This window comes from Lactuca virosa, chromosome 4, assembly GCF_052849685.1.
Source record: "Lactuca virosa cultivar CGN04683 chromosome 4, Lactuca_virosa_CGN04683_v6, whole genome shotgun sequence".
NCBI lineage: Eukaryota > Viridiplantae > Streptophyta > Magnoliopsida > Asterales > Asteraceae > Lactuca > Lactuca virosa.
The window spans coordinates 310,128,237-310,154,604 of record NC_136429.1 but is presented as its reverse complement, the minus strand read 5'-3'; the positions used below and the strand labels follow the sequence as shown (position 1 = coordinate 310,154,604).

General features: G+C 35.1%; 1 protein-coding gene and 1 long non-coding RNA gene across 2 annotated transcripts; both read left to right on the top strand.

Annotated features, from left to right (window-relative positions):
* The first annotated feature begins 16,351 nt into the window (after positions 1–16,351).
* LOC145168897 (uncharacterized) lies at positions 16,352–18,918 on the top strand. The gene is made up of 2 exons (XR_013742160.1): positions 16,352–16,849; positions 18,701–18,918. It is a non-coding gene; the product is annotated as an uncharacterized LOC145168897 (long non-coding RNA).
* A 5,473-nt stretch (positions 18,919–24,391) lies between these two features.
* Positions 24,392–26,368, top strand: LOC145106048 (replication factor A protein 1-like). The gene is made up of 9 exons (XM_079043091.1): positions 24,392–24,544; positions 24,723–24,993; positions 25,079–25,172; positions 25,300–25,427; positions 25,512–25,596; positions 25,687–25,822; positions 25,883–25,889; positions 25,975–26,125; positions 26,242–26,368. The coding sequence occupies exons 1-9, from the start codon at positions 24,392–24,394 to the stop codon at positions 26,366–26,368; spliced, it is 1,152 nt and encodes a 383-aa protein (XP_078899217.1).

Genomic DNA, 26,368 nt, shown 5'->3' with positions numbered 1-26,368 from the left:
TTGATATATAAATTTAATTAATTAATAATATTAGCAAATAAATAAATAATTATCATAAACTAAAAATAATGTGACGGAATCTTAAATAGAATTATAGGATGACAAGAACGGTTAGGAATAACAACCAGACACTTTATAAGTTTATATATATATATATATATATATATATATATATATATATATATATATATATATACTAGTGAGCTTATAAGGGCCGTGATAATCACGGCCCACGAAGGCTTTTTTGGGAAGTTATAAAAAGAAAATGAAAGTTCGATGCTATAATAGACTTTAGATAATTAAATAAACGTACATTGTTATTCCTCGTATTTACAATCACAACTGTATTATTTCTCAATAGTACACAGAGAAACACACAAATAGGTACCTACATATAAATTGAAAAAATAAACGTCAAATTGCAGAAAATAGCAACATATTTTTTTCTTGTTACCAATATGTGCAAGGTACTTTAGGTAAGAGGTTGTTAGCACTTCATTTGATCTTAGAAATTACTATATATTTGCTCACTGTGTATGTATTTGCTGTACATAAATGGTAAAAAAAATTCTGATAACAATCCTCACCGAGCAAAACTTGGGTACTGTAAAAGAAATGATTTCAAACCTCACCGAGCAAAACGAAAAAAAAACTTTTAATTTTGTAGGGTTTTAACTTGAAAGAGTAGATAAAATTCACTAAATTAAAATAGTTTTGGTTACCATGTGAATCCCGAGCAAGAAATGGAGGATCATGAGTTACTATATGACTTTGTAGGGTTTTTTTTTTTTTTTTTCTGAATAGATAAACCCTTAATGATCTTTCATGCTTACCATAACTCTCATATTACCACCACCTGAAAAATAAAATTAAATAATATAAGGTCAAGAAAAAAGGTAAAAGTGAAAAAAAAAATTACAACATTGTAATCAAAATTACTTGCCAATAATTAGATACAGAGCAACTTTCTAATGTTTTGTACATTGCTTTTTTCCTCATTTAGCCCAGGTCAACATTAAATTGGAATGCAATGGTGGCCATGTGTTCCTCAAATAAGAACCATAAACCACAAGCCTTCCAAGGGCATCCTTAGAACCTCTATTACAACAAGAAGTGCTTCACTTGTTGTGCCCTGTATTGCACCACCACCTCGACCTGTAAAACTTGTTGCATTTTAAGGTATTCAATAGTAAAATATTAACATTTCACTTGTCTTAACAAGAATATTAAATACATACGCTAATCACTTTTACTCCATTTAGAAGGGAAGGGGTTGTCACGTTGATCAAAGCCATTCCCCTTATCTATAAAATTAAGCATAACCCTTATTTGTTCTTTATTATCATGTGTTAAACAAGTGACGATTGAATCTAATGTTACAGAGCAAAGCTACTCTCCAAGTAAGCTCAAGTACACATCCACCACACAATGACATAATAAAGGCAATCCACATTGTCTTAATGGTGAATATGGCATTATACATCCATATAGGTATAAAAAGTTGGAAATTAATGTAACAAATAGAGTTTAGAAGAGTTTTGACAATGCTCACTTCAATGAAATATACAAACACATAAACAAACAATATATTAAAAAACATGGATATTTAAGAACCAAAGCAATTCTATCCTTCACATTTGTCTTCTATACCAAACGTTCCAGTCAAAAACAGTTTTACAATCTGTAAATGTTGGTTCCAATCAACCAGATTGTGGATAATCCATCACGGCATCACCTATGCAAGTTAATCATCTTTATTGCTCATTTTAATTGGGGTTATGATATTTATTTTTGCCATTGATGTTGTCTACTATTGTTTAGTAATCTTATTACCAAATTTGCATGTCCATATATAAAAAAACAAAAAAATGGAAGATTAAAGCAGTGATCAAGGTAGAAATTCACACTAATAAAAACGCTAACATACATTTTTGTTGGAAATTTGGTGTACAGAAGTGAGAATCAGATTTTGGTAGGAATCGAAATCCAGCAAGCAACTCATTATTCATCTGCATAAACACAAGCATCATATCCCGCTCTCTCTCTTCTTGTTAGACTGGAGGGAGTGGGAGGGAAGCTTCCCTCACTTTTTGTGGGCCACACCAGGGAAAGACTTCTCTCACTATTTTTTTTAAATAAAATTAATTGATTTTAATGATAATTGGAATATAAAAGTATAGTGTCTATTTTGTAATTTTCGAAAACTATTTTTGTGAAGAGAATTCAGAGCTGGGTGTATTCTGCCATAAGACCAAAAAATAGAGGCCAAATAATATGCCATTTCCAGAAATTCTTCCTTCTTCCTCGTTAAAACCTGCAGACTCAAAAACAAAAAAGAAAAAAAAACAAATTGCAGCCACTAACAAGAAGAGAGAGAGCGAGAACCCCTCCCTCCCACCTCCTCCCCGCGCCTCCTATCCCGCACCGCCGGTGCGGTGTTCCTCCGAGCGGGAATGGCTCCCGCACATCCTTCCCGCTCCACTCCGTCCGGCCTTAGTGGCTGCAATTTGTTTTTTTTTCTTTTTTGTTTTTGAGTCTGCAGGTTTTAACAAGGAAGAAGGAAGAATTTCTGGAAATAGCATATTTGGCCCCTATTTTTTGGTCTTATGGCAGAATACACCCAACTCTGATTTCTCTTCACAAAAATAGTTTTCGCAAATTACAAAATAGACACTATACTTTTATATTCCAATTATCATTAAAATCAATTAATTTTATTTTAAAAAAAAATAGTGAGGGAAGCCCTTCCCACCCATTCCTTGGGTTTTAGGTGAGGGAAATGAAAGTGAGGGAAAGAGTGGTGTGGCCCACAAAAAGTGAGGGAAGCTTCCCTCCCACTCCCTCCGGTCTAAGTAAATATAAAAGAGAAAAAAGATACATTTCTACAAGATAAATTAAGAAAGTTAATAGCTTTTACAAAGATGTAGTTGAAGATATTGATATATATTCTAAGCGAGAGCATTCTATAAGTAGATAAAAGAGATTTGTCGATTTTTTTTTCTTTACACGAGCTCCATAACCAAACCAAATCATACACGTCTATGATCTATTTTACCAGTTCTTCAACAAATAAGTGGAAAAACAATAATTTATTTTCATTTAACTCATTTATGATCTATTTTAACAAACCTACTTGGGATGTTAAGTTATTCGTTATATAAAGCCACTTATGATTGTAGTTCTGTCATGATCATGGTGCTTACTTTTTGCATCAAAAGTACAAGGGTGGTGTTTTCTTTAATTTCTTGTCATAAAACTTTTTCCACCACAAGACACCGAATTAAGCACATCCACTTGTTATAACCATGTGTTTGAACTTTGAAATCACAATCCTCACTTTCGAAATTAATAGACATCTGGTCGTGATTTCAGTGCTCATTACACGTCTCAAAACCAATCCTTTCTCTTCGGTTTGCTGAAAAATTGCTACCACACCAGTCTAATAAAAACCCATTTAAATGCAAAATGAAACGTACAAACAAAATATCTTTGATCTAAATTTTAATTTATTGTTTGATAGAAGTCGGTAACTAAAGAATACACTAAACACATCGTTCAAACATAGTTCAAAATTAAGATCTTCAATTTGATACTTCCAGTAATCAATCAATGAAACTTCCTACTCGTCCAAACACTTAATAATGATCACAACCCAAAAAACAATTCTAAAATATTAAAAAAACGTAATGGAATGAGAATGGGATAATGGAAAGCAGATGGAGAAAGGGTTAAAGATCAAAATGGAAAATAAGTTTAATAGGAAAAAATGAAGAGAAGGGATATAACATACTTATGCTCAAATCACCATCACCAGGATACTTTGATAATTAAAAGCCTTGAGCATGTTAAAGATCTTCAAATTCATAAAATGGTTACAATATTTATGATATTTCTTTTCTAAAAAAAGAATATGATTAAGATGTTGATCTTGCTGAACATCAGCTCAAAAAAAATATAGAAATCGAACGGGTCGTTCTTGAAGCTACATAATCAAATGAACACGGAGATTCCACAAGCTACAAATTGAAGACAATACATACAAACACACACATATAGAAACATAAAAGGAGAGGAATAGAGAGATACATAATGGAACTCTTCTGCATTCTGAAGAAGATCGTGCTTGTATTTTTCTCTCATTTCCCGAGGAATCACTTGGTTAGGCACCAAAATCTGAAAAACAAAAACCTAATTTCAATACCAATGACTAAATATTACAAACAAAAATAATCAAATTATAAAGGCTGATTGGTGACAAAACAAAGCGAACCAAATCAAAAATCGACATAGGCCTAAAAATTAAAAAATAAAAACACATCGATGAACTTGAATAGATGAAAGCCAAAAGTACACTTAATTAGGGATAAAAAAACAAATTACAGCACACCTATTTTATGCTTCCAAATTACTGAAGCTTGTGGCACTTTTATGCCAGTTTTCGTTTAGGATCTTCATGAGCCTGTTAAGGAACCTATCCAGATTCGTTGAAATTTTTTAAGTAAAAAACGATTTATGAAGAACAAATAAAACCAAGATCCTAGGATCTGGTTAGAGTGATGAAACGAACATCACCGAAGAAGCAAATTTTGCAAAAAAAATATATCAACCATAAACCCATTAATCTAAATAATAGAAAAAAAATATCCATGCCAAATCATAAGGGAAAAATACCCGATGATAGATGCTCGGTGGTGCATAGATGTTGGTTATACTCGTATTTAACACCCAAACATCATGGAATCGAACACCTCCATTGCAAAATTAAAACAATATAGTGAAAGTGAAGATCAAATTAAGATGCAATTAGGGATTAAAGAGATAGAGGTGCAACAAGGATGAGTTCGGAGAGCAGTACCAGCGATGTCAGCTGTCCTAGAGAAGGTAAGGAGGGCGTGGGGGAATCTTAAGCCGGATAATTTTAGGAATGAAAAAAAATATGAACAAAATATAAGGTTTTTATACAGCAGATGTGTATACTACAAGCTATCCAGAATATAATGACTGACCGGTAATTGAGAAGAGTAAGCCAAGTGGCCAACAACTGTCTGTTTTGAGCAGAATACTAATGACTCAGCCGGATAGAAATTTGGAGGAGAAGGAACAGTTTCTGATTGGCTTAAAAAGCAGTTGTTTTGTGGAAGATATGCATTGGCTTCGGAGGCAAAGGAGCAATGCAAAAAAGACATGCGACTGTAATTCACGCGCTAACCACATTGTATCATGTAGGGATGAGCATGGGACGGAACCGGTACCGCCGTTTCCGATTTCCCGAATACTGAATTTGATCGAAAGTTAATCTCGAGTACCGAACCGAATTTAACATCACCAGTACCGATACCGGGAATGGTATCGGTACTCGGTACTAGTACCGGTACCCGCGGTACCGATTCCCGAATTTCATGTATTTGGAGTACCAAGTACCGTCCCATATTTTTAAATTAGGTATGGTTCGGTACCGGTTCCGGTACGGTATCGGTACGTGATCGGGATTTAGGACAAACTGCTTATCCCTAGTATCATAATGACCTGGAGCTTTGAAAAATCCACAAAAATCCTTTCTAAATTCCTAGAAAGTCTTCCTTAGTTCTCAAGGCTTATGGAACCTTAAAAAATCCTCATAAATCCTTAAAAATTCCTCCTTAAATCCCAAAAAATTCCCCATTAATCCTCCCCACCACACTTTCCTCAAAATCTAAGAAAGGCAGTTTACTTATATATATATATATATATATATATATATATATATATATATATATATATATATATATATATATATATATATATATATATATAGGGAGTGGTTCAAATGAGAACCAAAAAAGGTTAAGAACCTAAGAACCATTTTTAAATGTTTTCATTAATGGCATTTTGGACAAATTAAACATTAATATTATATTAAACAAAAATTTTCACTCCCTAGTTTACAACTAATTGCAACTTATCATGGGACCACTACCGGACAACCACTAGATCACCGTTGGACCGCCATAGGACAACCATCAGACCACCGTGGGACCGCCACCGGAGTAAAAAATTCAGTGACATTTAGGGCTCTAACACTTAGTGCAAGTAGTCCCAAGTTCCTAGAGTGGTTCTCCATCACATTTAGTGGTGAAATACCTCCATTTGACTCCTTTATGTGTCATTGCATGTAATTTAGGGTCAAATCGTGTTCAAGGCTTCACTTGAACATCCTGCGTTTCGTATCGATCCTTCATTCAAATCACCCGAGGTGAGTTCATACCCCTACATTTTTCCGTGTTTTTAACGTTTTTCAGGGGGAGAATACAAGCAAAAGCATAAGGAAACTTGTGCTCAAAATATGTTATTTTGTTTAAGATAATTATATTTTCAGTATGCTTTTAACAAGGAAAACAATTTTGCCAACCGATTAAGAAATCAACACGTAGAAACAGTTTTCAGAACTAAGGCAATAAACTTTTGAATCATATAGTAAAATGCATCATTTTATAAAGGATTCATGTTTATCATAAATGGATTTTCAGTATGATTACTTGTAAGTTTGTTAGTCTAAGTTTGAGACACGTCCTTGGTAACACTCACCACAAGAAACAGAGTGTAGGACTAGCACTTGTGACCAGAGTCTTTTGTAGGGAGAGTGTGGCTGTTGTGTATAGATCTATACGAGACTGACAATCCCGCACCCCGCTGCTAGCTACAGTTGGACCGGCAGGTCTACGGGTGACAAAGTCATTGAGGATACCGGCCCCGTTACGTGCCTTATCCAGTCAGTTATGGTCATGAAACTCAAAACCTAGATAACAGGAATTTAATTTTGTAATAATGAATCAAATTAACTAACCTCAAAGTAATAACCGATAGATTACTGGAGGGTATTAATAATACCTTCAGGACTTAGTTCATCACGGTTTTCTTTTATTTTAGTTTTATTTATGTAATAAGGCTAATATACCTCTCTGGGTGTAACCAGGGATTTTAAAAGAAAACTGCTTTTATCGATACGAGTATGGTAGATACTTGCACACCTCAGTTTAGAACGGATAATCAATCATCAACCCTTAGGGAAAATACAGGATTTTCCCGGGATAACCCGGCTATTCAAAAACAGATTGTTTAACATGTAATCAATGGATATTCATATTCCTTCCACGACACCTTGGATTTTACATATCTTGTATAAATCTGGAAGTCATGGAAGGAATGGGTTTTTCAAACACGCTTTTCATAAGAAAATATAGGATTTTCTTGAGGAACACTTTTCAAAAGGATTCAAAGAACACTGTTCCACCTAAACTAAATGCGTATGAACTCACCAGCTTTATGCTGATATTCTTTCAAAACTGCTTGTATTCTCAGGGAATTAGTAGACAGGTACTTCCAGGAGTTCGGAGAAGTCGAAGCGTTAGAGTCGCGTATTTTTATTTTACTTTTGATATGAACAAAAACTATGTATTAAACAATGTAAACCTTTTTCATATATGTATTCAATGTCTGGTTGTGTTTACTACGCTTGCTATGATACAATTGTTGTGATACTACGCATGATGTCCTCCGCCCCGGAACGATTCCGCCATCACGGTTTCGGGGTGTGACAGATTGGTATCAGAGCCCTTGTTTATAGCGAACTAAGTATACCGAACCTTACACAGTAGACAACTATAAATATTAAGGGGCCTAAGCGCTCTAAACTAAAAGTATACTTTCAAAAATACGAGTATTTTTATAAAAGTATATAAGTATACCCGAGTATCAGAATCCGTGGCATAAGTAGAACCAAACAAAAGTATTTGGATGTTGGACATCACGGTTAAACCTAGGCAGTTATGTAATCATGTCTATGGTCAATATAGCCTGATCAACTATATTCATTCGAGACATGACCAACATGTGCTTGGGTGTGGGTGTGGGGTTACAACAAGCCTAAAACTTACCTAAATACTAGGAGAGTCCTAGAGCCAAACATAAAGATTAAAATACTATAGGAGAATTTTAGGATGCTGAAACTTACCCAAGAATCAATTATGTAGCCATAATATATTGGAAGTATTATTAGATCCGATCCCTATTAATTATTCCTTTACCATCACCTCGTGTAGATAGCATGGCTGGATTCCATCTTCCTGGCGACCCGTACTTTCCTAACCAAGGAGATGAGGGATGGATCGAACTAGAGCCAGAAGGAAACCATGAAATCCCTTTTGACGATGGCATTGCCGAACCATTTCCTGAAGAGACTGACTCGGAGCCAGAAGTCGAGGACTTACCCCCAGTGGCCCCAATACCAAATCCCAACCCTCAGTTTGTACTCGAAGGCCCAACGCCTATGTGGGTCGGAAGCCTGGATAGGTGGAGTCACGAACAAGTCCAACCTCGCCCGTATAATAGGGATCGCCGCTTCTACAATGTGGACGGAGGAAGCTCCGCAGATAGAGCCCTTCCCATCATAGTCCGCCGAGTGGCCCACAATGTCGAAATGAACGTGGCGGCCATTCACCAAACTGTGGAACTCGAGGCAGACTTGGATGCCACCACAAACCGTATTCGCAGTCTCGAGGTTGATCATGGGAGGACTTTGAGAGACAACGAAGCCCAGCAACGAGAGCTAGCTACAACTCGAGCTGAGGTCGTAGAGATCCGAGCACGCCAATCAGTATACGAGAGCCGCCTGCTTGACATGGAGCGCCAGCTGGCTAACTTAAGGTTCCGCCCAAGGAGTGCCCGTCGCCAGTAGGAAATATTCTACTTGTCCTTCCTCTTGGGTTAAAGAATAGATTTCCTATCTATGTTCTAAGTAGCTCCTTTCTCTGTAGACATTCTTGTCTTGCAAGTACCGATTCACTAGTTCTTTATGTTGTTAAATTGTTCCTCTGTTGGTATGTTGTAGACCTACTCCTAGGTCAGATTTTCCAAACTCTGTGTAATCTTAATATCGACGATGGTGGCAACTATCATATTTCAGTTAAAGATTTTCAGTGTCAAAAGTATATCTTAGATCGATAGCATGAAAAGTAAACAACTTTATCAAGGTCCCATCACTGTTTTGTCCTCAAGGCATGAATCGTAAGATGCACTTAGATGATTATTCCTTTTCCCCATCAATTTCATACTAGTTTCCATAACATCTTCGATATCCAAATCGGAACGGAATGGTTAAGCCTCAAATCGTGTTGATATCCTTTGCTTCGAGAAAGCAATTCGTCTCAATCTTCCCTTCGACGAAATCCTCACTGATCTCAGTAACAAGATTTTTCGAACCTTCGTATCATTTCCTGCGCAAGAAGTTAAGGACCTCGAGAGCATCTCCGAAGTCCGCAACTTTCCTGATGTCTTCCCCAAAGACATTCCAGGGATTCCTCCCGAGCATCAAGTTGAATCTTGTATCGACTTGATTCCCGGAGCTATTCTTATAACTGACCCTCCATCTCATCTGGAGCCGAAGAAATGGGAGAGTTACTCAGCCAGCCCGACGAGCTGAGCAACCAGGAGTTCTTAAACTTATTGTATGCAAACTTTGTTGTGCTCAAATATTTTCTATTCTTTGCTAAGACCACATCATGGGGATGAGGGTCGAATCAATGAAAGTCAGATAACAAAACGGGGAAAAAATCTCAATGCATAGATAAACATTTGGGATATATCCAAAGGCAACCATTGTTGCTCACAAGCTTCTTTTCTTGACATGTAGCAGAATCATGCCTCCGAAAGAACGTACCCAACCCACCAGTAAGACACTAGTCCTTCAGATGGACTCAGCTACGTTCCAAGCTACTATCACAGCAGCCGTAGCAGCCGCCCTAGCTGTTCTTAACGCTAACAACGCAAATGGGAATGGGAACAATTTCCACCTCTCGAACTGTAACAACACACCGGGAAACCAACAAGGGCTTATCCAGGAGGGTACTCAAACTCCCAAATCTAAGAACGCAAAACGAAAATTCTGGAACAAGAGGGAGCGCAAATTGTCTCAGAAACTTGCCAAGAGACAACAACCCGTGATAACTCCTATAGCCACAACATCCGCCAAACCAGTGCCAACGCCAGTGCGGCAATATGCTGGAAAACTTCCAAGCTGCGAGAAATGCAACTTCCACCACGTAGGAAAATGCTGAACACTTCAATGTAAGAACTGCAACAGACAAGGACACACCACCCGTTACTGTAGGGCACCTGCACAGCCAAACACCTCGATTTCCGGTATGAAGATGGGTCAGGTTTGCTACAATTGTGGCGAACCCGGACATTTCGAAAGAAATTGTCCAAGGGCTAGGTATGGCAAGGAAGCCCTCTTCGCAAAGACCCCGACCCAACACATCACTTCCACTACTGATGCTAGCATAGTCCGAGTGTGCTGCGTATGTGGCGAAATGGGACATCTCAAAAGAGACTGCCCAACAGAGAAGAACAATGAGGAGACAGGAGGAGTCTAACCTCAGGGAATGAGGAAGCATCAAAGAAACCTATTGTGTTTGGTACATTCCGAAAACCTCAATAAATATTCATAATCGTGATTTCTTTCCCGTCCAAATTTAATCACGACTTACTTTTAAAAGTTGATGCCCTAATGAGTAAATTATAGTAGCCTAGTGTATATATTAGAGTCAGTTGTGATTATACATGACTTGAATACGCCAAGAAATCATAGGAAAATATAGTGAGAACCATTCCATCGAGAGTCCATAGTTTCAAAACATCTGGACCCTCGCATTAGTAGTACCTCCCAAGTCCAAATCAAACGCAGAAAACACCAGAGACGTTCATCTAGGGATACCAATATGCTAGCAAAACGATCCTCCCGGACTAACTTAACGCGCGATTCTACGACACCATCCTGTCTAGTTCGACTGAGTCTATGTTATACCAAACCCTTTTGTCTTAAATCATTAGATCGCGAAACTCCCGTCACTCACGACGACAAATTAGATGTGAACTTTGAAAAATTCATGTCTCTTCGAAACCCGAAAGTATTCATACGAAGAGTATCATCCACAAAGAGAAGGACAAAATAAGGGAACCATCCGGACAATTGAAGATGCGTCGTGGGACACACATATACTCTTAATTGAACTTTCTTGCAACAACGGTGACCTTTCCAGTAGCAAGGCTACGCCGTTCGAAGCCCTCTACAACCATAAGTACAGACCCCATCTGTGTTGGGCTGAGGCGGGCGACACGCAACTAGACAAGAGTCAAGTCCCCGACAGCACTCTCACGAGTCCTGGAATCATCCGAGAGACGACAGAAAAGATTGTACGAAAGGGCTACGCCGATGAGAGACAAAAACCCTTGAAGTTCCAGATTGGTGGACGTGTACTTTTTACAGGTCACACCCTGGAAAGGCCTGAGACGCTTCGGAAGGCGTTGAAAGCTAAAATCAGGATACGTTGGACCGTCCAAGATCCTTGCTGGGATCAGTCCCGTAAGGATACAAACTCCAGTTACCCCGAAAAACTCAGCAACGCCCATCCTGTCTTCCACCTATCGAACCCAAAGGAAGTGTCTGTCCGACGAGGCACTTGCGATTTCCCCTCGACAACCTCGAGTTAGACGAGAGCCTACACTTTGTAAGAGAATCATCCGAGCTCACGGATCGGGAAGTCAAGCGAATGAAATAACGTCACATCCCGATAGTGAAGGTCCGCTAGAATGTCAAACAGGAACTTGGATTCACTTAGGAGCACGAGAGTCCCATGAACCTTAAGTAACTCCATCTTTTCCAAGACCATGAGTTATATTCTTATTCTTGAATTTCGGGACGAAATTCCCTCTAACGGGGGGATGATATGACAACCCGGAACTTTTATCTCGCACACTTAGTCAATTCAATCTAAGTGAAACTGGTTTTGTTGACTTCTTGCACTGTTTGAGGGTTCGTTTAAGTGATTCTAAGCTTGAGTACAACCAAGGTTGAGGTTAGGAATGAGTCAACAAGTCGTATACTGTCAAAACAAGGCCATACACACCTTTAGAGGGAGTGTACGGCCGTACACATGGGTGTGCGGTCGCACACACACCTCCTGGCAGCACACTCCCTTCTAGACAGCACACCCACCCTATATAAAAGGTAGACCCCTTTCCTTTCATTCCTTTAACACCTTGGCAGCACACAACACCATTTCTCTCAAGCTTCTTCAACCACAAACCCCCCACGGCTGCAAAAACGTGAGTAATCCATCCCTTAACTTTTTTTGTTTGAAGAACCACTTCATCTAAGCCTTGATTCATCAAAGTTCACCATGTTCTTCATCATATGAAGGAGTACGGCCGCACACCTTCATAAGGGTGGCCGTACACTCTTAAAACACCCTCCAAAGTGAGAGTTTGACTCCCATATTCGAAATAGACATGCCCCTAGCCTTCTTGCACCTTGAAAATGGCATTTTGGACATCATCTTGTGGGGTGTACGACCGCACACACCTGTGTACGGCCGCACACACCCTAGTGTGCGACCACACACTCAAGTATGCGACCACACACCCATCCTAGGGCCACAAACGCACTTCTAGGACCCCTAACTTGCATTACAATTGAGTATAGACCTAGGACACTTCATGGATTGCAATTATGGACCTTGAAACACCCCAAGAACACCTTCCATCATGAGTGTACGGCCGCACACCTCTTGGGCCGCACACCCATGACCGCACACACCTTAAAGGTGGCCATACACTCACCTCATGCAATCCTTTAGGGCTCTAACACTTAGTGCAAGTAGTCCCAAGTTCCTAGAGTGGTTCTCCATCACATTTAGTGGTGAAATACCTCCATTTGACTCCTTTATGTGTCATTGCATGTTATTTAGGGTCAAATCGTGTTCAAGGCTTCACTTGAACATCCAGCGTTTCGTATCGATCCTTCATTCAAATCACCCGAGGTGAGTTCATACCCCTACATTTTTCCGTGTTTTTAACGTTTTTCAGGGGGAGAATACAAGCAAAAGCATAAGGAAACTTGTGCTCAAAATATGTTATTTTGTTTAAGATAATTATATTTTCAGTATGCTTTTAACAAGGAAAACAATTTTGCCAACCGATTAAGAAATCAACACGTAGAAACAGTTTTCAGAACTAAGGCAATAAAATTTTGAATCATATAGTAAAATGCATCATTTTATAAAGGATTCATGTTTATCATAAAAGGATTTTCAGTATTATTACTTGTAAGTTTGTTAGTCTAAGTTTGAGACACGTCCTTGGTAACACTCACCACAAGAAACAGAGTGTAGGACTAGCACTTGTGACCAGAGTCTCTTGTAGGGAGAGCGTAGCTGTTGTGTATAGATCTATACGAGACTGACAATCCCGCACCCCGCTGCTAGCTACAGTTGGACCGACAGGTCTACGGGTGACAAAGTCATTGAGGATACCGGCCCCGTTACGTGCCTTATCCAGTCAGTTATGGTCATGAAACTCAAAACCTAGATAACAGGAATTTACTTTTGTAATAATGAATCAAATTAACTAACCTCAAAGTAATTACCGATAGATTACTGGAGGGTATTAATAATACCTTCAGGACTTAGTTCATCACGGTTTTCTTTTATTTTAGTTTTATTTATGTAATAAGGCTAATATACCTCTCTGGGTGTAACCAGGGATTTTAAAAGAAAACTGCTTTTATCGATACGAGTATGGTAGATACTTGCACACCTCAGTTTAGAACGGATAATCAATCATCAACCCTTAGGGAAAATACAGGATTTTCCCGGGATAACCCGGCTATTCAAAAACAGATTGTTTAACATGTAATCAATGGATATTCATATTCCTTCCACGACACCTTGGATTTTACATATCTTGTATAAATCTGGAAGTCATGGAAGGAATGGGTTTTTCAAACACGCTTTTCATAAGAAAATATAGGATTTTCTTGAGGAACACTTTTCAAAAGGATTCAAAGAACACTGTTCCACCTAAACTAATTCTTATGAACTCACCAACTTTATGCTGATTTTCTTTCAAAACTGCTTGTATTCTCAGGGAATTAGTAGACAGGTACTTCCAGGAGTTCGGAGAAGTCGAAGCGTTAGAGTCGCGTATTTTTATTTTACTTTTGATATGAACAAAAGCTATGTATTAAACAATGTAAACCTTTTTCATATATGTATTCAATGTCTGGTTGTGTTTACTACGCTTGCTATGATACAATTGTTGTGATACTACGCATGACGTCCTCCGCCCCGGAACAATTCCGCCATCACGGTTTCGGGGTGTGACATTAATTCACATCTTAATACAATCAATTTGCAGTTTAATATACAAAATTCATAACTTAATGTAATAAGTTCAAATTTTAATACAAAAAATTATACATTCTTGACCATATTCTCAACTTAAAACTTACTTAAATCAGTTTAAGACTCTCATTCACAATATTTACAACTGAAAACGTACTTGAACTTATGGAAGCATTTCGTCAAACACCTTGTGTGCACCACACAAATTCACAGTTTAATGTAGCATTTCAAGGCTCTCATTCACAGTTTACTAAAACAGTTTTGTACTCTCATTCATAGTATTCACAACTTAAAAACATATTAATTAACTCATTCACACTTAAAACTTACATTAACAGAAATAAACAATATCTAAAACACTAAAACACCACAATTCACAACTTAAAAAACCTAAAATAACATTATTTGAGAAAAACTAACATAATAACATACATTCTAAATTCAATCTACAACATAAATACCATAAAACATAAATGTGAATAACAATTTTGTACATATATTAGAACAAGTAAGAAAATAAACTTAGATTCACAACTTAACAACATTTAAAACTAAGATTAACAAAAATAAACAAAAATGGAGATTAAAATACTAAATTCACATTTTAATAAAACATTCACAGTTTAATAGAAGGATAAACAATAAAAATCGACATATCTATGTGGCCTAAAAAATTAAGTCTTTATGTATGTATTAATAGCAACAATATTTATTACTTAGTTAAATAGAACTTTGGGTACTATAGAACTATGCAAGCAAAGACATTCAAAAGTTAAAAAGGACTACTCTGTAGAAAAGAGAATAACCTAAAAGAAACATTAATGATCAAGTAAAGTTGAAAACTACCCGACAATAAAATAAGGAAGTCATCATTATCTCCATCGCATATAACGAAGCATCTCATAACTACATTAAATTTTTTTCATCGATTACAGTCAAAGTCAACTTGCAACCAGAAGGAGATTTTAAGTTTTTACGTCTTTTCATAAATTGTTTTTTTTACTGTAGCAGGTAGTCGATTCTCAAGGGCTGCTCGACCATTCACCTCTCTGAATCTCTATATTTTCAATTAACAATCACATAATAATCCAATAACTTATGAAAATGGCAAATATTTTCAATTAACAATCAAAAAATATTTCACAAGATAATCAATCGCAGAACTTCAATTCAGTCAAACGAATAACTCAATCATAGGTCATAACCGACAAAGTGAGATAAACAAGGGAAATCGATACTTATAGGAGAGTTATAGTAAACAAAGTTACTTTTGACGACGATTTACTACTGTATTTTGATAACTGAAGGCCGGAGGAGGAAGGAGTCGACACTCGACATTGATATACCTAAGTGTTCCAATAATGTAGTTGCCATGGTGTAACATCGTTGCTGTGATGCAACAATTCTATTTGTAAAATAGCACCAAATTCTTAGATCTACATCAGATCTAAGCAAATCTGGTATCGGAGAGGGTAGTGGAGGTCGTCGGTGGTGTTGACGGCTGTGGTTCATGATAGATCTGGAGGAGATGAACGACAAAATGGTTTTGGCTTCAAATTTGATGGCGGAGAGTAGCAGCGAACAATATCTGAGTGAATCTAACGGTTTTGTAGGTGCTTGTCGGAGCAGATCTAAAACAAGGAATGTTATTAGGTGTTGTTAATGGCGAATTTTTGCTATAGGAGAAGAAACAATGGTGATGGTTCACCACAACAACGAAAAAGACGACGCATCAGTGATTTCAGATCTAAAATTTCGGCGACAGGAATAAGGTTTAATCGCCGGTGGTCAAAGGTTGCCACCGACGGTGGTGGATGTGGTGGTGTTCATCAGAGATGGTTGAAGGAGATGAGGGAATACTTGTTTTGTTCTTAGAGAATAACGAATAAATGATATCAGATCTAACATATCGAATATGTTTTCTTAAAAAGACCAGTTTGTCTTTATTGGTTTTTGTCATTTGTAAAAACTTTAAAAAAATCAAATACTATAAAATATACAAATAACCTTTAACTATTAGTTAAAATAAGTAGTTCTTAATCTTTTTTTCTTCTCATTTGAACGTTTACCTATATATATATATATATATATATATATATATATATATATATATATATATATATATATATTGGTTTCTGTCGCCGGAATTTTAGATCTGAAATCACTGATGTGTCGTCTTTTTTCGTTGTTGTGGTGAACCATCACCATTGTTTCTTCTCCTATAGCCAAAATTCGCCATTAACAACACCTAATAACATTCCTTGTTTTAGATCTGCTCCGACAAGCACCTACAAAACCGTTAGATTCACTCAGATATTGTTCGCTGCTACTCTCCGCCATCAAATTTGAAGCCAAAACCATTTTGTCGTTCATCTCCTCCAGATCTATCATGAACCACAGCCGTCAACACCACCGACGACCTCCACTACCCTCTCCGATACCAGATTTGCTTAGATCTGATGTAGATCTAAGAATTTGGTGCTATTTTACAAATAGAATTGTTGCATCACAGCAACGATGTTACACCATGGCAACTACATTATTGGAACACTTAGGTATATCAATGTCGAGTGTCGACTCCTTCCTCCTCCGGCCTTCAGTTATCAAAATACAGTAGTAAATCGTTGTCAAAGGTAACTTTGTTTACTATAACTCTCCTATAAGTATCGATTTCCCTTGTTTATCTCACTTTGTCGGTTATGACCTATGATTGAGTTATTCGTTTGACTGAATTGAAGTTCTGCGATTGATTATCTTGTGAATTATTTTTTGATTGTTAATTGAAAATATTTGCCATTTTCATAAGTTACTGGATTATTATGTGATTGTTAATTGAAAATATAGAGATTCAGAGAGGTGAGTGGTCGAGCAACCCTTGAGAATCGGCTACCTGCTACAGTAAAAAAACAATTTATGAAAAGACGTAAAAAGTTAAAATCTCCTTTTGGTTGCAAGTTGACTTTGACTGTAATCGATGAAAAAAATTAACGTAGTTATGAGATGCTTCGTTATATGCAATGGAGATAATGATGGCTTCCTTATTTTATTGTCGTGTACTTTTCAACTTTACTTGATCATTAATGTTTCTTTTAGGTTATTTTCTTTTCTACAGAGTAGTCTTTCTTAACTTTTGAATGTCTTTGCTTGCATAGTTCTATTTAACTAAGTAATAAATATTGTTGCTATTAATACATACATAAAGACTTCATTTTTTTAGGCCACATAGATATGTCGATTTTTATTTTTTATCCTTCTATTAAACTGTGAATGTTTTATTAAAATGTGAATTTAGTATTTTAATCTCCATTTTTGTTTATTTTTGTTAATCTTAGTTTTAAATGTAGTTAAGTTGTGAATCTAAGTTTATTTTCTTACTTGTTCTAATATTTGTACAAAATTGTTATTCACATTTAAGTTTTATGGTATTTATGTTGTAGATTGAATTTAGAATGTATGTTATTATGTTAGTTTTTCTCAAATAATGTTATTTTAGGTTTTTTAAGTTGTGAATTGTGGTGTTTTAGTGTTTTAGATATTGTTTACTTCTGTTAATGTAAGTTTTAAGTGTGAATGAGTTAATTAATATGTTTTTAAGTTGTGAATACTATGAATGAGAGTACAAAACTGTTTTAGTAAACTGTGAATGAGAGCCTTGAAATGCTACATTAAACTGTGAATTTGTGTGGTGCACACAAGGTGTTTGACGAAATGCTTCCATAAGTTCAAGTACGTTTTTCAGTTGTAAATATTGTGAATGAGAGTCTTAAACTGATTTATTAAATTATGAATTAAAGTCTTGAAATGTAAGTTTTAAGTTGAGAATATGGTCAAGAATGTATAATTTTTTGTATTAAAATTTGAACTTATTACATTAAGTTATGAATTTTGTATATTAAACTGCAAATTGATTGTATTAAGATGTGAATTAATTGTATTAATCTGTGAATTAACTGTATTAATCTGTGAATTGACTGTATTAAGCTGTGAATTTAATATGATTTTTTTCTTCTAAAATATAAGATGAAAGTAGCATTATACACATATCTTATTTTATAATTTTGAATAAAGTATGTAAAGATTAAAATGTGAATATTTATGTAAATAAACTTTGAAATAAGCACTAACCCATAGATCTAAAGATATAAATGTAAGTTTGAAATTGATAATTGGTTATGAATGTATAATTTTTGTGTATTAAATAGTGAATTGATTATATTAGGCTGTGAATTTTGCATACTAAACTATGAATTGACTGTGTTAAGTTGTGAATTGACTCTATTAAGCTGTGAATATTTAGTGAATTTTGTGTTAAAATATGAAAGATTTATTTATGAATGTTTGTATTAATTTTCTTGTGAATATATTTATTTTTTGTTTAGTATAAATATAGAAGAATGTATTAGTTTTTATAACTATTTTGCATTAAAATCCAAATTAGTGAATTGATTAGTTACTTAAACTGTGAATATAATATTTACTTACAGATGTGATTTGGAAAGATGGATGGTTGCAACGGTGACATAAGTGGTTGGTGGCGTCATATGGTAGTTGGTGGTGGTGGTGATATAATTTTAGTTTGATTTTTCTTAATATGTGAATTAGTGTATAATGAAATATATTAAGTTATGAATTTTATGTATTAAACTGATAATGGACTGTATAAGTTATTATTGGAGAAATATGAGCTATAGTGTTTATTCTATTAAGTTGTGGATATGACTAGAAAATGTCACTGAATTTTTTACTCCGGTGGCGGTCCCACGGTGGTCTGATGGTTGTCTGGTGGCGGTCCAACGGTGGTCTAGTGGTTGTTCGGTAGTGGTCCCATGATAAGTTGCAATTAGTTGTAAACTAGGGAGTGAAAATTTTTGTTTAATATAATATTAATGTTTAATTTGTCCAAAATACCATTAATGAAAACATTTAAAAATGGTTCTTAGGGTTCTTAACCTTTTTTGGTTCTCATTTGAACCACTCCCTACACACACACACATATATATATATATATATATATATATATATATATATATATATATATATATATATATATATATATAAGGCTAGGTTATAATGTGGATGGACAATTATTGTGCGGACGTGTGGACAGTGCTATTCTATGAGAGTTACTAAGAGAATAAGTTGTTTAGTAGTGCGAATACGTTAAACCTTACAAAAATATCGTCATTTTCATGCATTCTCACTAATTCTTATTCATTTTTGTTCTCAAACATCGTTTTTCACTCATTTTCATTCTGACAGAATACGACTCAATAAACATTCTGACAACATTCTGACAGAATGAGAATAATAATAAAAAAGTCTATAATAACCTTATAGACGATTTAATTAGTGAGAATGCGTGTTAATGACAATAGTTATGTAAGATTGAACGTATTCATATTATAAAACAATTTATTTTCTTTGTCATTCTCACAGAATAGCATTGTCCACACGACCACACATTAGATGCCAATCCATATTTGAACCTAAGTACATGAATCGTTGTGACTGCCAATTACTTCCATTAACTGCTAATAAATATTAATATTAATTATCAGGAGGTGATATGAGTGAATTTCTTGGCCTTAAGCATTGGTGTTCAGAACCGCTAGGGAAAGAGAAAGCTCAGTCGGAGAAGAAAAGATGTCGCAGGTGTGAAAGCTGTCGCCGGTGAACCACAACAGGAATGGTGGTCGATCATCAGCCATACCGACATGCCTGGAGAAGATGAGTTGGAGCCGTGGAGGTAAATTCGTTGACTAGTTTTGACTTTAATTGAATTTAGGTTTAAATGAGATGGTCTTTTATTGGTACTGGGCTGGTTATATGTCAATGAATTAAAAATGGGACTTTGTATATAATTGGGCTTCAGATTAATAGGTTAATTGTAATGGGTTAAGAATTTAAGGGGGCGTTTGGTTCACAGAATGTTTTTGGAAGGAATGGAATCTATCAAATGAATTGGAATCTGAAGGAATTGGAATCTGAATATACTAGAAGCTGCAATGCGTTTGGTTGACATGGAATGTAATATGTTTTTTGTTTGGTTTGCTGATTTCATAAAGGAATTGGAAAATAAATTTTATAATAAGACAGAAATACTCTTAATGATTTTTGTAATTAATTATATTTTTTAATAAACACGATAAAGTTTTATTTAATTACAACATTTTTTATTGAACTCTTCTACAAATTTTGAATTAAAAAAATAACTACCATGGATTTTAAATAATTTAAGGACTTTTGTCTCATCTTTTTCAAGAAAACAAACATAAGGGGTAAAAAGATGGGTCACAAAAAAATTCATCGTAGGCAAAAAAAAACAAAAAAAAAAACAAAAAAACAAAAGTAAAGGCAAAAGTAATGTTGAATGGTAATTATGGAAGAATTGAATCTACTTTCATGATGCACAGTGGAAGAATTATAATTCTTTCAAATGAGGAATTAAATGGTAATTATGGAAATCTAATTCCATTCTTTTGGTAACCCAAACACAATCTCCCATAGATTTTAATTTCCAATTCCTTCTAATTCCTTAAGAATTATGTGAAACAAACACACCTAAGAAACTTAGTCAAGTGTTTAGGATTCAACGTACATAATTACACATGATAATCGATTTATTTGTGGAAGAATGATGATAAATAATAATCTAAATCAACAATCGGATAGTTTGGACTACTAGTTAAGGTGGGAATTGTTGGTAAAATAGATTTGGCTACTGAAACAACCAAGAGATAGCAACCAATGATCAAATTTGTCTTTTCAACAAATTGGATAAAATAAATATTATTGTTAAGACGGGTAGGTACGGGCAACGCGTATTCGCGTTAATCCGACGTGACCATGTAAAAACGCCGTTATAACGCGGGGAACACCGCGCCAGGCATGCGTTTTTAGCCATTATGTTATAAGGCGTTACGATGGTAACGCTCGACAACGGGAAGATTTCGACGCAAATTCACTCCGACGTCTATATTTTTTTATTTTTCAACCGTTGTAAAACGGTCAAAATGTAAAAAAAAAGGTTAATACATTTTCAATCTTTTTACAACTATATATATACACATACATCAACCTTTATCTTTTACAAACCTTATTACTCTCAAATCTTCAAAAAAAAAATATTTTCCCTACTATGGATCAAAACCCCAACACTCCTCCTCCAAACAAAAACACACCTCCGCCTCTTGGTTTTGCACAATACGAAATGTACGTGAACATTCTCAACACACAAGACAACTTTTTCAATCCCGCCTCACCCCACCACAATTCACTACAAACCTTCCACAAAACATTTTCAACCCATTTGCTACAATACAACAAAATACCACACAACCACAACTCACCCAAGAAACTGTACCCGAGACGCAAGCAGGAGGGAGCGGGAAAAAACGGCCCAAAAAGGTAGAGGACGAAGGAAAGGGAAAACAGTTGCGGTGGAGCAATCAGAAGACGAACCTCCTACATGGTGGACCGCGGATGAGGAATACGCATTGGCGGTGGCTTGGTGCGGGACATCAAAAAATCCAACGCAAGGAAACGATATGCGAAGAGCTGCTTTTTGGGAAGCCGTCATCGTGAAATTTTGTGCCATTTTGAATAAAGATGAAAACTACCGCAATCACGACATGTTGAGTAGCAAGTGGACTCAAATAAGCAAGAAGTGCACCAAATTCAATTTCATCTACAACAAACTTTCCTCGCACAAGCAAAGTGGTGCGACCGATTTTGACGTTTATAGAGCGGCGAGGGAGCAATATCATGTGGAGACTAGTCACGTTTTTTAGCACGAAAAAATTTGGGAGATTGTGAAGGAAGAACCAAAGTGGAATAAAACGGACACATTTACGGAACAACAATCGAAGAGGTCGCGCGGATCGGGTTCGGTCGATGTTTCGGACGCACGGACGAACATCGACCTCAATGCGGACACGGATGAGATACCGGACGACTTGAACGACCTTGAAGAGATCTCCCCGCCTCGACGACCGATAGGCCGCGACAAAGCGAGGCGTGCTCAATGGCACGCGGATGAAGCCGAAAGTAGACGACGAGAGCAAGCCGAAATGAAACAAAAATTTGACAAACACAACGAAATCGCGCGTAAAAGATATGAGTTGCAACGGGAACATTTTGAGTTCTTGCGTCATGAAGCCGAGAGCGATCATATTGCAAAAGATTTGGCAATTCTTCAAACTAGCGAAGATAATTTACCACCGAGACGGTTGGAGACACTCTGAAAAATGAAGGCGATGATTGAGCAGAAATATTTAGACGAAGATTAGTGTTTTTTTTTGTTATTTTTTTTTCGGTCTATGTTTTTTTTCATTGGAATGTCGTTTTATGTTTTTTCGTTGTAATGTAGTTTTTAATTAGTATTTATTTTAATTATGTGTTATTTAATTTATATGTTTTTTTTAAATTATTATGACATAAATTAAAAAAATAAAACAAAATAGAAAAATGGGAATTACAAACATCAAAAAATAAAATAAAAAATAAAATAGAAAATAAGTGGTGTTATTACATGTTATTTGGTGTTGCCTATTTCCACTTTTGGTGTTATAACACCATTTATGACTAGGATGATGATGTAACACCCATATCTCCCTATCTAATAAACAAAACCTAAATCCACGTGTCCATTGAAAAGAGCTGAATTTTTACAAAGTTAAATACCTATTATACCCCTCTTTGATTCAGCTGCGTATCAAAACATATACTACGCCCTGTTTTCTTTAGAATTACTCGGTTATAACAGGTCTGGGCATTAACTCCAAAATTCATTACATTCCCGTTTCATAGCATCTTATTATGGTATCCGATCTTTTATATAAGGTATGCTATCAATGCTATCAATTGCATTCAATAGAAATCGTATTACAGTCAATATAAATTTCAAACCTTTATATCAATCGTTTCTTTGGTAAATTGTGTCTCCTTCGTCCTTCATCAATCGTGCTCCAAAATCATCCACTCAATCACAGACGAAAATCCTCCACTCAATCGCAGAAAAGAGGTGTTCGGTAAGTTTCTTAAAAGCTTACTTTCAGATTGTTTGTTTATTAGTTGAATCTTCTTGTGTGTTTTTTTTTAATTTATGTGTTGTTTTTTACACAACAGTTTATGCTTCTCAATTCTCAATGTGTATGCGTGTGATAATCATAATCGAAAATTGTTTCTGCTTCTTAAAAACCTACTTTCAGATTGCTAATCAAACAATAATGATGGCTAGGGCATTTTCGTCCTTCATCAATCGTTGTTAATTTTGATTTTTCATGCTTATCCATTCTATCCACTGGATCAAATGCTGGAGGGCATTTTCGTCTTTTGTTTTCTCTTTGTAGTGTATATACATGTACGCCCAAGAAGATGATATTAACAACCTATCTACCCCTTAAAAACCCTTTTTACCCTTTATTTATATCTGTCAATCTTATCCACTTTTGGATCTTATTATTATATACTCTTAATTTGATATTTTTATAACTTAATTAAGTTGACCAATCTTACATCTTCGGGTAACATTGTTTTCAAATTAAAAAAAAACACATCAAAGAGCATCCAAAAAAACAAAAACACAAAAAAACCACAAAAAATAAACGTCCCAGCAGAAAAAAAAACCCCAAAAACAGGAACCAAACAATATCAAACAATAGGAAAATTGTACTTTTCAATTTGGCGTTGCTTTTATTTAGAAACCATAAAAAATTTGTACTTCTCAGCATGCTTTCATTTTCTGTGTTTGCTAACTTTAAAGGCCAAATCTGTCCTGCTGTTGGTACTTATTTTTTTATTGGTAAAATACCATTTTTACCCTTTATTTATATTTGATCAATATGAAATATACTCAAATATCGATTTTCTGCATTCTTTAACTATGAAGTACATCAAATTGGACTAATATACCCCTACCCCTGCATGCATTCTTTAACAAACGTTACAATCAATAGCAACATACTTTCATTTTATCTTTTTGTTAATTCTAAAGGACAAATCTGTCCTGCCCGTTCATCCTGCCTTTTTTTTGTTAATTGTAATGGCCAAATCTTTTTTTATATGTTTACTACTCTAGGGACATAATTGTAATTATGTTTGTGTTTACATTTTCTATGTGTAATTTTCTTCCATTGTTTATCCTTAATATTGTATGTCTTTCTGTTGTAGTGACAATGGCAGCTAGAAATATCACTTTCATCAGCGACTTAGACAATATGAGGGATGATTACACACTAAAAGTGTGTATCATCCGGTTGTGGAGATCATTTTCCGAATCCGACCCCACTGTTGTGAAATCAATTGAAATGATATTAATGGATGAAATGGTAAAATATCCTATTACAATAACATTATTCAAAATCATTTTTTTTTGTATTTGCTCATTCCAATAATATTATTCAAATTCATTCATGGTCGAATAATTGATTCAACTTTGACCAAATTATATAAATTAATATACAATTGGTCAGCAATATATATAATATTCTTACAATATATTAATAGGGTACAAAAATCAGAGCCAGTATCTGCCGAAAAGATTTCCAAAGGTTTGACTCCAAGCTGAAAGAAGATGACGCTATTTACATCCGATCCCCCACTATAGCTCCAAACAAATACACTTTTAAAATAAGTGATGTAACCTCCAAGTTAAACTTGCATGGACAAACAACTGTTCATGAGTGTCTTGGTTTTCAATCCAAAACAAAATATGAGTTTTGTTTTGTATCGTTTGAAACCATTATCTCTGCGACAACTACATCTAATATCTCAATTGGTACTTTTTCCCCCTATTTTATTGCATTTTATATTTAATTTTTTAATTTTACATAAATTTGACATATTGTATTATCATTTTTTAGATGTTATAGGTGAAGTTGTTTCGTTAGGCAAGCTGGATTCCCGTGATGTTAGCAAATCGAAACATTGGCTAACTTTACAAATCAGAAACTTAGAGTAATTATAACTTTTATTATATTATATATTAAATTATTATTATTAATATTATTATTATTATTATTATTATTATTATTATTATTATTATTATTATTATATAAACATTTAACCTTTACTGTTTCTGCAGAGGTTTGCAAGTTAACGTCACATTGTTTGCAGATTTCGCATACCAAGTGATTTCTTATCTTGAAGCTCATAAACAAGTTGGTCGTGTGGTTATTATTTTGCAGTTTGCAAGACTTAATGTCTATATCGGTACAGTTCTTATAAAAGGCAACCTTCGTTATTTTACGCTTTTTTATTACTCATTATTTTGACTAATTTATTTTCTTTCAACAGGAATTCCTTCTGTTAACAATTATTTTGATCACACACGTATGTTCATAAATGCTGATCTTCCCGAAATTGTGGCCTTCACAGATAGGTAACAAACTATTTTAATTATTCATTCTTATTTTGTTTCTTTTTAATAATTTTACTAATTTCATAATTATTTTCCTAAATAAAAAAACAGCGTGGTTGGATTACGAGGAATTCAAAACCCTTCTTCTTCTTTGACTTTTGATAGCTCTCAATCATACAATGAATATGAAGACTTTTTGAATAATCACAAAGTTAAAAATGTTGTCGATTTGCTAGAACCACAAGAGGTATGTCAATAATTTGGTTTATTTAATGTGATTTTGTTTTATATTATTCATTTATTGTAGTTGCATTGTTTTTTTATGAATCTTTTTGTATTTTATATTTTTTTAGGTCGGGAAATTTATCATTGTTGGTACAATTTATGGTATATGACAAGATATTGATTGGTATTATGATGCGTGTTCAAACTGTGGAAAGAAAGTTGATCGAAGAGATGCTTTTAGCGGTCCAGATAGTGGTGATGCAAGTGTGGTTGTTGAATGCTCTACTGATAAGTGTAAAAAAAAGGACATTTCTTCAGCTCCAAAGTTTTTTACATTTACCAAAACCTTAACCGGACAAATTAAATACATTATTAATCATTAATAATGTATAGTTAAACTTAAACATATTTAATATAAATTTATGTGGGATATTTTTGTAGGTATAAAATACCTATTCGTGTCCAAGATGATTCTGGCACAATCACACTAACTATGTTTGATAGAGATGCTTATAGACTTGTCAAACAACGTGCAAGTGAGCTCATAGAGAAAATCAAACAGGTATAA

What these genes read in the sequence shown, in the direction of transcription:
- LOC145106048 (XM_079043091.1), top strand. Translation starts at nt 24,392, where the DNA reads ATGGCAGCTAGAAATATCACTTTCATCAGCGACTTAGACAATATGAGG. An exon ending in TACATCTAATATCTCAATTG is followed by an intron (nt 24,994 to 25,078) that starts GTACTTTTTCCC and finishes ATCATTTTTTAG; the next exon opens with ATGTTATAGGTGAAGTTGTT. An exon ending in GACATTTCTTCAGCTCCAAA is followed by an intron (nt 26,126 to 26,241) that starts GTTTTTTACATT and finishes ATATTTTTGTAG; the next exon opens with GTATAAAATACCTATTCGTG.